Here is a 13,922-nt window from a genome sequence, read left to right as displayed (position 1 = left end):
AAATGTAAAAGGAGTGAACGAGGAAGGAAATGGGATAGAAGGATAAGGGGGAAGAAAGAGAGAAAAGAGAGAACGTTGTAAATCGTGCAAACAAAACAGCCAGGAAGCTTACAGCATTTTGATGTATTTCGCATGAATATGTTATAACCTGATCTCGTCAGGCAGCAACGACTGAAATGGGAGATGGCATTTGCTCTCAAATGCATGGCATTCACCTCAAAGCATTTGGGTATATCTGCAATTTCAATTTCAAAAGGTGATAATCTAATGTGGAAAAAAAGGGACTTTTGAAAGGAGGATAAGGCAACAGGGCTATATGCAGATAGGGAGGAGGATGAGGATCAAAGAGGTGATAGAAAAGATCAAGTGTGTTTTGTAACCTTATGTCATCCAGGTGTCATGGTAACCCATCTAGGGTGAGTAAATTTTGTGCATAGGTTCTGAACATTCAAGTTAGATAATTTTCAGAAATGTATAAATTTCATTAGCTAGGGACTCCTTGTACAGGATTTTGTTTTTAAACTCCCAACTTAAACAAATAGTAGAAAATAGGTGAAAATAATGAAGGATAGAAAAAGGCTAGTGAGGTTGACATGTACACAGCTATTCAATGAAATAGCTTCACATATGTAGGCAGACTATTATATGAATCATGCCATCTCTCACTTTTTCTAACAATGATATTTTTATATACAGCACTTGTAACAAGGGGGATTTATCTGCAAACATAACCCCACTGATATACATACATTAATATTCAAATACACTAATTTTTGTTTATACCAGATTTTACTAGAAACAAATACCAGTACAAGCCATTGGTATGTTACACACACTAATCTCACTCTAAAACCTGCAGCATAATTTTCACTTGGCCTTTCACGCACTTGTATGCATATTTTGTTTCCATTAAAAATCATTATATCACACTAAAGCAGAGAATATTAAAAATAAGCACACTGCTTGCTATTCAAGTTTTTACCTAAGGCCAAGCTTTAGTATATTTAAGGAAACTGCAGTAACTACAAATTTTATTTATCAAATCTCAGTGCATAAAAAGTAAACTACAAAATTCAGAAATATTAGGTAAAATTACAGAAACTTACATCATTGTCCCTTTGAGAATTTATGGCTTGACGGAGCTTCTTAATTTTCTTAGCAAGGCGAAGGTTGGTAAGAGCTACTGTTTGATATTCAGCTTTGGCAGTTTGAAGGCGACTACTCAAGTCACTAGCAATCCTTTCTGCAGCTTCACGACCACTCTGATCTCTTTCCTGAATAACAAAATAAAAGAAGGAAAGTATATCACTTTTCTTGTAATTCACAGTGGTTTCAAGTATATTCATTATGTACTACATTAATAAATTCATCTGACTGAATAAAGTGATCTCTCAGGATGCACAAAGTAAAAATGGATATTAACGTGTTAATACCTTCGAACATGAAAACTAAATCCTAATCTTTCCAACTATACCTAATCTCCCTAATTTCACTGAACCAGTTTAGTGAAGTAAAAATACATATCGCAGAGCCACAAGATCATCTTTAGGGCAATGTTTTGCTGTGTAGAACATAATAAAGTTATGACTTGACAAAGTATTACACATAGCAAATGCTGTTCCAATAGAAGTTTTATTTTTTTCCAACATATGTTTTCATTATTATTAGCATTACACCATTTGGATTGAGAGCAATTCAAATTTCTATGTCTTACTAAGTGTACCCCTCAAGGGAGGCTCCTTGACACTGGTGAGGGACTCTTGATCTAGGAAATTGGATCTGTGCTCCAGTTCCCTCAATTGAGCCTGAATACCTTCCATCCCCCCCCCCCACAGGCACTGTATAATCCTATGGGTTTAGCACTTCCCCATGATTATAATAATAATTACTAAATGTAAAGGGTGAGAATACTATTTAATGGGATTGAGTGTCCTCTAAAAGGAATGTCCACTTGGTACACAAGAGGAACCAAAGTTTTTCTATAAATGAAAAACATTTCTTTTCATGCAATATGAAAAATTAAATATACCACATAATTTTTTTTCAGAGCAGGCTCAAATAAGGTATCTTCCTTTCAGTTCCACTCCCTTAACCAGTAAACTTCCAAACATATATATATGTTCACTGCCCCAGTGCCTAAGCACATTTTTCTAAGTTTATTTTTTTTTTCAACAAGTTGGCCAGACCCAAAAAAAAGAAAGAAAATCCCCAAAAAGAAAATACTTTCATCATCATTCAACACTTTCACCACACTCGCACATTATCACTGTTTTTGCAGAGGTGCTCAGAATACAACAGTTTAGAAGTATACACATATAAAGATACACAACATATCCCTCCAAACTGCCAATATCCCAAACCCCTCCTTTAAAGTGCAGGCATTGTACTTCCCATTTCCAGGACTCGAAGTCCGACTATATGAAAATAACCGGTTTCCCTGAATCCCTTCACTAAATATTACCCTGCTCACACTCCAACAGATCGTCAGGTCCCAAGTACCATTCGTCTCCATTCACTCCTATCTAACACGCTCACGCATGCTAAGTGTTATAGGATAAAAAAAAAAAATTAGGGTCAGTACTTACAGATATGAGGCCGAGAAGTTGGCACTCATGTTCACGCTTGCAGAAGTGTTGCCGATATACATACCCTTTTTTCTATTTTTCATATTAGTATTTTATATAATTTTTATGTTCTGATAATTACAATTTATAGTAGGTCTTGTCATTTCATAACCAATCTTTGTTCTGACACTAGTATTAGGTACTGAAATTGTACTCAAATTGTCACAAACATACTGACAGGTGAACATTTACACCTACCATGGCCATTTACTATTGTCTTGGAATATATACAAAGTATTTATATGTCCCAGCAATGTTTTGGATATGTGTAAGTGGTGAAGAAAAAGAAGAAGACAGAAAAAGAAGAAGAAAATAATAATATGTAATAATAAGTTCCCTCAAAGCATGAAAAACAAGTCTCAGTCCACCCCTGACAGTGACATGATAAGATGAGATAACATTAGATAAGAGCTCACATTTGATGAGCATACACAGGACAGGGTGTGGTGATAAGACTTGATAAAATAAGATTAGAGGTGACATTTGATAAGCATCAGCCCTACTTTGTTTTGCTGGTACACAAACATGTCTGTCTATTTGTTTGTCTGTCAAGCTCACTGTCTATCTGTCTAGCTCTGTCTCAGAGAGAGCCACAAGATCGCATCATCACCTTTACTCGTATGTTCAAGCAGAGTATAGCACTTCGTCTGGATTTTTTGGGTTATCCTAGGTAATTTACACTATGTATACTTGGATTTATGTGAGAGAGTGCAAAAGGAGAGCAGATGATAGAATGGGAGAGGCAATGTCAAGAAATTTTAATGAAAATAAGAAAATTTTTTGGAGTGAGTTAAACAAGTTTAACTCACTGCCTGCAACTAGTGATGATGTGAGTGAATTTAAGGCCAGCAAAGGTTGGTTTGAGAGATTTAAGAATCGTAGTGGCATACATAGTGTGATAAGGCATGGCGAGGCTGCCAGTTCAGACCACAAAGCGGCTGAAAAATATGTGCAGGAATTCAAGGAGTACATAAACAGTGAAGGACTGAAACCTGAACAAGTGTTTAATTGTGACGAAACAGGCCTGTTTTGGAAGAAAATGCCAAACAGGACGTACATTACTCAGGAGGAAAAGGCATTCCCAGGACATAAGCCTATGAAAGACAGGCTTACTCTGTTGATGTGTGCCAATGCTAGTGGTGATTGCAAAGTGAAGCCTTTATTGGTGTATCACTCTGAAACTCCCAGAGTGTTCAGGAAAAACAATGTCCTCAAGGCTAATTTGTGTGCTGTGGAGGGCAAACAGTAAGGCATGGGTCACTAGGGACTTTTTCTATGACTGGTTACACCATGCATTTGCCCCACTGTGAAAAATTACCTAACTGAAAAGAAATTAGACCTTAAGTGCTTCCTGGTATTAGACAATGCTCCTGGTCATCCTTCAGACGTGGCAGAGCGACTTTCTGCAGAAATGAACTTCATTAAGGTCAAGTTTTTGCCTCCTAATACCACTCCTCTCCTGCAGCCCATGGACCAGCAGGTCATTGCAAACTTCAAAAAACTCTACACAAAAGCTATGTTTAAAAGGTGCTTTGTAGTGACCTCAGAAACTCAATTGACTCTAAGAGAGTTTTGGAGAGATCACTTTAGCATCCTCAATTGTAAGTCTTGGGAGGAAGTGACTAAGAGGACCTTGAACTCTGCTTGGAAGAAACTATGGCCAGAATGTGTAGACAAAAGGGATTTTGAAGGGTTTGAGGCTAACCCTGGGAATCCTATACCAGTTGAGGAATCCATTGTGGCATTGGGGAAGTCCTTGGGGTTGGAGGTTAGTGGGGAGGATGTGGAAGAGTTGGTGGAGGAGGACAATGAAAAACTAACCACTGATGAGCTGCTAGATCATCTTCAACAGCAAGATGCCAGACCTGAGGAAACTGCTTCGGAGGAGGGGATAGAGATTAAGGAAATGTGTGCAATGTGGCTTAAAGTGCAAACCTTTTTTGATGAAAATCACCCTCACACAGCTATTGCAAGCCGTGTTGGTAACCTGTACACTGACAATGTTGTGAAACACTTTAGGAATGTCATAAAGTAACGGGAGGTACAGGCCTCTATGGACAGATATGTTGTGCGACAGAGGTCCAGAGACTCTCAAGCTGGTCCCAGTGGCATTAAAAGAAGAAGGGAAGTAACCCTCGAAAAGGACTTGCCACCTCAAGTCCTAATGGAAAGGGATTCCCCTTCTAAACACTAACACCATCAACACTCTCCCCTCCTCCCATCCCATCAATCATCACCAGATCTTCAATAAAGGTAAGTGTCATGTAACTGTGCATGTATTAGTCAGAGGGCTGAAGAGGGGTTGTTGAGGTGGTTTGGTCATTTAGAGAGAATGGATCAAAGTAGAATGACATTTATATCTGTAGGGGAAGGAAGGCGGGGTATGGGTCGTCCTCGAAAAGGTTGGAAGGAAGGGGTAAGGGAGGTTTTGTGGGCGAGGGGCTTGGACTTCCAGCAGGTGTGCGTGAGCATGTTCGATAGGAGTGAATGGAGACGAATAGTATTGGGACCTGACGATCTGTTGGAGTGTGAGCAGGGTAATATTTAGTGAAGGGATTCAGGGAAACCAATTATTTTTATATAGCCGGACTTGAGTCCTGGAAATGGGAGGTACAATGCCTGCACTCGAAAGGAGGGGTTTGGGATATTGGCGGTTTGGAGGGATATGTTGTGTATCTTTATACGTATATGCTTCTAAGCTGTTATGTTCTGAGCACCTCTGCAAAAACAGTGATTATGTTTGAGTGAGGTGAAAGAGTTGAATGATGAAAGTATTTTTTTGGGGGGATTTTCTTTCTTTTTGGGTCACCCTGCCTCGGTGGGAGATGGCCGACTTGTTAAAAAAAAAAAAAAAGAGACAGACAGATAGAGATAGACAGAACCAGAGACAAAGATAGGCAGAGACAGACAGAGAGAGAGACAGAGATAGACATAGACACAGACAAACAAACAGAGCCAGGCCAGTAGCCAGCCAGCCAGCCAGCCAATCAGCCAGCCTGCTGAACAAGTATTATGTTCCAGAATTGTTTCTCTTTACTTAGGGCATAGGTTATAAGACATTCTGAAAGGGTGTTGCATAAATGTTGCACATAGATGTTGCCACATCCACCTCAAAGCCACTAAACTCGGGGTCAAAAATCACTTTCCTCTTAAAATGGGAAGAGTTAATACTACATGAAATCAGTGAATCCCAGGTGTTTGCCGCGCTGTTTGCTCTAGCTGGCGCTCATTTGAACTGGTGCTCCCACAGGGTATTAAGTGGTGCCAGATTTTTTAATACAGTTCACACGGAGTGTTATGACCCATTTTATGCTGACAAACCATCTCAGGCCAATTGTGCCATATTTGAAGGCAGGAAAACTAAAATGTTTATATACGTTTGGGGCACTAGCAGTCTACTGAGTTATCCTGGGATAAAAATCTATGTACAGCAATATGCTCTTTGACTGAATTCCACTGTTATCACACCACAACTGTAATAAATTTGGAACAAATATGGCATCTTCCTGCCAGTTCCACACTGTACTTGCTAGAAGGGAAGCTGGTGTTACATTGTTTACACATGGTACTAAGGCAGTGTTTTCCATGATGCACTGATCGATTTGTTTACTCCTAAATTTCTTCCCCACACATGAAAAGGCAGCAAGCAACCCAAACACTTGAGCCCTGACCTACAATGGCAGGTTCCTGCAAATCTGAAGGCACAAAAACTTGGCTTACTGTGTACATGAAACATAAGCCACTCCACCGATGTACATTGTATGTCAGACACAGTTTATGGCTTAATAAGCACATTATGCTAATTTAACAAGATCTTCCCATAAGCTGAATTTTGAAACTAGTAGTAGCCTAAAAAAAATATATTCCACAAACCTTAAAGAGTACAGTACTGTATTTTTTCATCTAAAAAAAAAAAATTACTGATCAGACATATTAGCAATCAAAGAAACCTCAAAGCTAAGCCACACAAGGAAAAACAGAAATGTTATCTTCATACAGCAAATAAAGTTGAAATAAATGAAGCATTATACAGCAAGTCTCTTGACTGCATCCACACAAGATCCTCTGTCTCAAACCTAACAAGATTCAGCAACAAGATGGAAAATTGGGCAGAAAATTCTATTAAAAATAACAGTTTGTTAGGCATTTGTTAACATTAGCAATAAATTATTAACTGGTAAAGAATATGAATCTTCAGATAGCATCATAAAAAACTTGCAAATTTTTTTTTTTCATTCTGCTGAATTTGAGTGCTGAAGCCAGGAGTTATTTTTACTAACTTATTTAACTGCCCAACGTGTAAAACTGAAACATACCTGTGCATTTTCCAAGAGTTCCATATTTTCCTTGAGCTGACAAATTGAAGCCTTTAGCTGGTGATTATCTTGGTTAACAACAGCCTCCCGTTCCTCATGAATTTTCTTTTGTTCCTCAGCAGCAGCAAGTTTCTTCTCAACATCTTTCAGTTTATCCTGTGTGCTTGTCTTGAGACAATGCAAAAGTAAGTGTTGGAAAATTAGGAAGTAAATAAATTATGCAGATTTACCTATTTAATTTCTGTCAGTGCCATAACTTACAGTTGATATTTTAATATATCTTACATTCTGCACAAGATGCATGATAGTAATGTACAGTAGACCCATAATTCACACAACCATAACTTGCATTAATACATAAAATGGCTGAATGATCTCAAGAAAAAAGTCTAAGTAACCTATTTTTTATTATAGAATAACTAAAAACAATCATAGCTTATTTCAAGACAACACACTGTGTGTACTAATGTATCATCTGCTTGTTTACAAAACACCTACAATAAAGTGTACTGACTTACCATTTGTATAACACAGTCAGTCAATTTCTCTTCCAGATCCTGAACAAGCTTCTTACTTTTATCAAGCTCTTCAAGCTTATAAATCAATTCTTCATTCACCTAAATACAGAAATGATGATATTAACAATTCTAAATAAAAAATATTAGACATCAACCATACAGTATATTGTACTTATATGAAGGAAACAATGCAAAATGTTAAATAAAACTAAAAATTATAAATTTGGTTAAATGATTAAAATATAATCCTACTTATTTAAACAAGGGAAACTATTAAGAAATACAATTTAATATGTTCCAGATATTGTCTATCCTATTAGCATCTTGATTTCATTCCCAAAAGAGGGTGTATACTAGAGGATCACAAAATGAACATTTGAAATTTTATTGTCATATTCCATCTACTACAAAAATATATAGTATTACACACAGTTTAAATAATGTGAGGTTTATTTAGGGGTTGCCCAAATGACTTTAACCCTTAAATGGTCCAAACAAATGTAGATCTACGTTTGCGCACGCAGCGCTCCGACCTTGATTTTCTCCACGAGAAAGAATGTAAAAAAAAAAAAGTAGATCTACATTCGGAGCGCTACGCGAGTGAATGTACATCTATGTTTGGACAGTTTAAGGGTTAAACTTTCACTCCTCTCATAAAATGGGAAAATGAAGTATCAGAAAATGTAACAATTACAGTCTGTGTGGAAGGTTGTGATTCCAGCGGGCCAACATCATGACTTTCTGCATAATTAATTTCACATACTTATGTGGGTTGGTGGGATATTGCCGGTTTGTTGAAAGAAGAATTATGTGGGCCTCATAGGATACAAAATAGCATAACATTTGTCTGGCTGTGCTGTATAAACACTTAGCAATGCTGCATACATCACAAGATTTACCCAGCAACCTTGTGGCTACTGTAAGGGCTATTTTTTTTTTTGGGGGGGGGGGGGGAGGCGATTGCATCGAAGGGTCACATTTTTGCCTGTGTGCAGTCATTAACCCCTCTTGTGACCAACAATGATGTCTAGAAGTGCAAATAAGGAGGGTACATCAGCTGTGATTGCTCTGCATAAGAGCAGCCAGGATACATCCATCTCTTCAAACAAGACTAAAATTGTGTTCAGTGCAACGTCTTATCAAGCATTTCTCGTGACCAGGAAGAAAGCCATGTTCCAGTCCCTCTTTCCAAGACTGGTAGGCCTAAATTAATCTCCCCAAAGACTCTGAATGAAACTAATTATCAAGTAAAGGCAAATCCTTCCATTACAGTATAGGAAGTCAAGGAATGTTGACGAATGTTGTCTAATTTATCAGGAAGTCAAGGAGAGATATGCTATAGCAGGAGCCTCATTTTGACCCACAGCTCCCACAGTATACAGTGGACCCCCGCATAACGATTACCTCCGAATGCGACCAATTATGTAAGTGTATTTATGTAAGTGCGTTTGTACGTGTATGTTTGGGGGTCTGAAATGGACTAATCTACTTCACAATATTCCTTATGGGAACAAATTCGGTCAGTACTGGCACCTGAACATACTTCTGGAGTGAAAAAATATCGTTAACCGGGGGTCCACTGTATTGTCAAAACTGTGAAACACCCTGCATCCCTCATGGTGTGGCGAGTTTTACTTGTTATGATGTTGGGGAATTAGTATACTTCTCAAAAATGCCATAATCAACCAGAAAAATTATTTGGAGATTTTAATGGATTATTTATCTTATTCCTTTGAAAAAGCCAAAGCACCACTGTCTATGACATATCACCAAAAATGTCAAAAAGTGCTTGAATGATTCTGAAGTGCCTTATTTTAGTGACAGGACAGGTAACAGCCCAGACCCAAGCCCAAAAGAAAATTTAGTCATGTATGAAACATTAACTTAGGGACCATGGCACGTCATCCATTCCAAAGCTAAAAGCAGCTATTTAAAACATCTGGACTTCACCTTCACCTACCACCTTTCAAAATTTATCTGATAATGTTCTTTGAAGGCTTAATACCTCTTGAGGGTTGGGACCCCGGCTCTCAAACTTGCCCTCGGGGTTGAAAAAAAAAAATTGTTCTTATTAAATAGTAGAGAACATTTTTCTGAAGGCAATAAAACAAAAAATACCAAATTTAATGGAAAACTGATGAAATTCCGCTTTTGAAGATTTTGTCTTGTCAGTGATATTTATGCAATCTGAGATTTTGCTCACTTTGAGTCTGATTGTAGGCCAATTACATTATTCCAGTCGATCAAATTCTTAGCCATTTTGCTAGTATGCCTTCCATTCTATCGACTGAGTACAAGAAACCACGCATTCAACTACCCAATAAAGTCATCAGAAATTGGTAATTTGGCCAATTTCACACAAAAATCAAGAAATGCAAATTTCAAAATAGGGTCCAGAATAAGCAATGCAGACATTCCTGGCACTAAAATAACATTTCCTCTGTTTATTATGTCTCCAGACCTCTCCAATATTACACATGAATTCCATTTAGAATTTTTATCTACAAAAGGAAATAGAAAATTTACTGTTATGCAGAGTAGTGCATTATTGTAATAATTGTATAAATAATGTCAGTGCATTCCTAAAAGTGTATTAGACTGGACAGAGAGACACGTACTGGACAAGTAATGTCATTTGTGTACTCTGGAATACAGTGGACCCTCCATTTTCATAATTAATCCGTTCCTGAGAGTCTGACGAAACGTGAAATTCAAGAAAACTGAAACTATTTTCCTCATAAGAAATAATATAAATCCAATTAATCAGTTTCAGACACCCAGAAGTATAAACAAAAAATATATTTTATAGAAAATAACTATCTTCCAGCAGGCGTGCATGAGCGTGTTCGATAGGAGTGAATGGAGATAAATGGTATTTGGGACCTGACGATCTGTTGGAGTGTGAGCAGGGTAATATTTAGTGAAGGGATTCAGGGAAACAGGTTATTTTTATATAGCTGGACTTGTATCCTGGAAATGGGAAGTACAATGCCTGCACTCTAAAGGAGGGGTTCGGGATATTAGCAGTTTGGAGGGATATGTTGTGTATCTTTATACATACGTATATGCTTCTAAACTGTTGTGTTCTGAGCACCTCTGCAAAAACAGTGATTATGTGTGAGTGAGGTGAAAGTGTTGAATGATGATGCAAGTATTTTCTTTTTGGGTCACCCTGCCTTGGTGGGAGACGGCAGACTTGTTGAGAGAAAAAAAAAAAAAAAAACTATATTCCACGGCTTATTTATTTATCATAATTCATCTTATATAATAAACAACATTAATAACATTGAAACATGATATATACTCTAGAATGAATAAAATATGTCATTACGTATGTGAGGAGTGGTGGTCGTGTTGTTGTTGAGTTTATAAGGGCCACTGAGAGCATAAGCCGTACATATTAGTGGTAGTGGAGGCGGCAGCAAAGGCCACCAACACTATTCACACAAACAATGTACGTAATTTATAAATATGAAATATCTACACTTTAATGCGTGTGTGGGAGGTTGTGTGCCCACACGCACACAACCTCCCACACACGCATTCTGAGGCAATGTCGCTTTGTTTCTCGGTGAGTGAACATTGTTTTTTACACTTGTTTATTCTGTGTGACTGTTAAATAAAACACCATGGGCCCAAAGAAAGCTGCTGGTGCCAGCCCATTGATAAAGGTGAGAAACACATTAGAATTCAAGAAAAAACTCATAGCAAAGTACCACAGTGGAGGAAGAAAAGAGAGGGGAGAATGTGCCGCCTTCGGTGATTCAGTGATTCTACGATATGTACGATACTAAAGCAGCAGGAGTCGATAAAGTCTATTGCGCCAACCAGCGATAAAGTGTAGCAAGTAAGTTAAGTGATTAAGCGATAGAAAAATGATGAAATGAAACTAACTCCTCCAGTGTTATTGAGGTATATAGGGCCAATGACAAACATATGCTGCAGTGCCTATCTTCCACCACCCTAAACCAGTGCCTGCATCTCCAAGGTACAGTAAGTGTAAATATTTCTTATTTATAAAGTGTAAATATTTCTTATTTATAAATTAAAGTGTAGATATTTCATATTTATAAATTACGTACATTGTTTGTGTGAATAGTGTTGGTGGCCTTTGCTGCAATTTTTCCTATCATGCACTGCTTGCTGCAGGATTTTATTAAATGGTTCACACTTACCACACAAGACACATTATTTCATATCTACGCCCAGTTTTACCGCTCACAGATTACCTGAGTGAGCTGAGCTTATGTTGAAGAACTACGGGACCAACCCGGGCTTCAAAGACATAGTACAATGGGACCCGCCCTTGAAGGGTTAACCCTTAAACTGTCCAAAACATATATCTACATTTTCACTGCTAGCACTCCAAATAGTTAAAAAAAAAAAAATAAATAAATAAAGTTAGCAATTTTATGTTTGCAATAAGACAAAAAAAAAAATTTGGATCAGCACTTACCGAGATATAAGATCGCGAAGTTGGCACTGGATGCTCACCTGACGGCAACATCAAGTCCTGCCGCTTGCAGAAGCGTTGCCAATATACCTTTTTTTCTTGTTTTTATTTTAATTTATACAATTTTTATGTTCTGATAATTACAATTTACAGTAGTTTTTATGATTTCATAGCCAATCTTTGTTCTGACACTAATATTAGGTACTGAAATAGTACTCAAATAGTCACAAACACACTGACAAGTGAACATTTTCACCTGCCTTGGTCATTTACAATTATCTAGAAACATATAGAAAGTATTTATAGGTCTTAGCAATGTTTTAGACATGCTGGAGTATGTATAAACTCCTTGAAGCATGGTGTTAAGACGAGTGTCACTAAACTGCTGACAGTGCAGCAGTGGAATGACACTTGATGAACATGCACTGCTCCTGGGAACCCTGACTATTTGTTTTCACTGTTACACACAAGCATGTCTGTCTGTCTAGCTCTGCTTATCTGTCTTTCTGTCTGCCTGTGTATGTCTGTCTGTGTCTTTTTGTCTGCTTGTCTGTCTCAGAGACCAGCTCGTAAACCAACAGGTATTACACATGATGCAAAGTCTTCACATCTCATTCCTGATCAAGTAAAAAATGCTTATTACTTGCTAGTCATGCTTATTATGCCTTATATCTACAAGCACTGAATAGCACTTTGCCTAGAATTTTTGGGTTATCCTAGGTAATTTACACTATGTATAATAACTACTTATGTGCACCTGAGAAAGACAGAGATACAGACAGAGACAGATACAGTCAGAAAGACAGCCAAAGTCATTAAGCCAGCCAGCAGTCCAGCTGGCCACGCAGCCAGCCATCCAGCGAGCCGGCCAGCTTGCTGAATACGTATTACACATGTTCCAGAATCTTCTCTTTACCTAGGGCATAGATTATGGGACATTTCGGCAGGATGACACTACCAGTGGTATCAGAAATGAAAGGATGTTGCACATGGGTTATTATCAAGGTTTCTGATATTTCCTTGACCACTTGTGGCCACATCCATCTCAAAGTCACTAAACTCTGGGTCAACATCACTTTCCTCATAAAAGGGGAGTGTTAATATGACATGACATCAGTGAATCCTTTTGTGATTGCCACACTATTTGCTCTAGTTGGCACTCAATTGAACTGGTGCTCCCACAAGGTACTAAGTGGTCCCAGATTTTTTTAATACTGAGCACACCGAGTGTTAAGACCCATTCTATACCGACCAGGCATCTCAGGCCAATTGTGCCAAATTTGAAGGCAGGAAAAATAAAATGTAAATCTACATTTGGAGCACTAGTAGTACAAACATAGCTCCACGTTTGGATGGTTTAAGGGTTAATGACCTCTTCAAGTACAGGGGGAATTCAACCAAGTATTAACTTTTTTTTTTTTTCTTCAACAAGTTGGCCGTCTCCCACCGAGGCAGGGTGACCCAAAAAAGAAAGAAAGTCTCCAAAAAGAAAATACTTTCATCATCATTCAACACTTTCACCACACTCACACATTATCACTGTTTTTGCAGAGGTGCTCAGAATATAACAGTTTAGGAGCATACACATATAAAGATACACAACATATCCCTCCAAACTGCCAATATCCCAAACCCCTCCTTTAAAGTGCAGGCATTGTACTTCCCATTTCCAGGACTCAAGTCCGACTATATGAAAATAACCGGTTTCCCCGAATCCCTTCACTAAATATTACCCTGCTCACACTCCAACAGATCGTCAGGTCCCAAGTACCATTCGTCTCCATTCACTCCTATCTAACATGCTCACGCACGCTTGCTGGAAGTCCAAGCCCCTTGTCCACAAAACCTCCTTTACCCCCTCTCTCCAACCCTTTCGAGGACAACCCCTACCCCGCCTTCCTTCCCCTATAGATTTATATGCTTTCCATGTCATTTTACTTTGATCCATTCTCTCTAAATGACCAAACCACCTCAACAACCCCTCTTCTGCCCTCTGACTAACACTTTTATT

General features: G+C 38.2%; 1 protein-coding gene across 6 annotated transcripts in view; it reads right to left on the bottom strand.

The window, feature by feature from the left end:
* Window positions 1–13,922, bottom strand: part of LOC128692603 (tax1-binding protein 1 homolog) — a 92,408-nt gene that overhangs the window by 13,725 nt on the left and 64,761 nt on the right. For all 6 annotated transcript variants that reach the window (XM_053781800.2, XM_053781794.2, XM_053781792.2 and 3 more), the window contains 3 exons: window positions 7,459–7,557; window positions 6,941–7,108; window positions 1,107–1,274 (listed from right to left, as the gene is read on the bottom strand). In XM_053781800.2, the coding sequence (XP_053637775.2) occupies window positions 1,107–1,274; window positions 6,941–7,108; window positions 7,459–7,557 (435 nt within the window). The remainder of the gene's footprint in view (window positions 1–1,106; window positions 1,275–6,940; window positions 7,109–7,458; window positions 7,558–13,922) is intronic.

Source organism: Cherax quadricarinatus, chromosome 30 (genome assembly GCF_038502225.1).
Source record: "Cherax quadricarinatus isolate ZL_2023a chromosome 30, ASM3850222v1, whole genome shotgun sequence".
Taxonomy (NCBI): domain Eukaryota; kingdom Metazoa; phylum Arthropoda; class Malacostraca; order Decapoda; family Parastacidae; genus Cherax; species Cherax quadricarinatus.
This window is presented reverse-complemented; position numbering and strand designations above follow the sequence as displayed.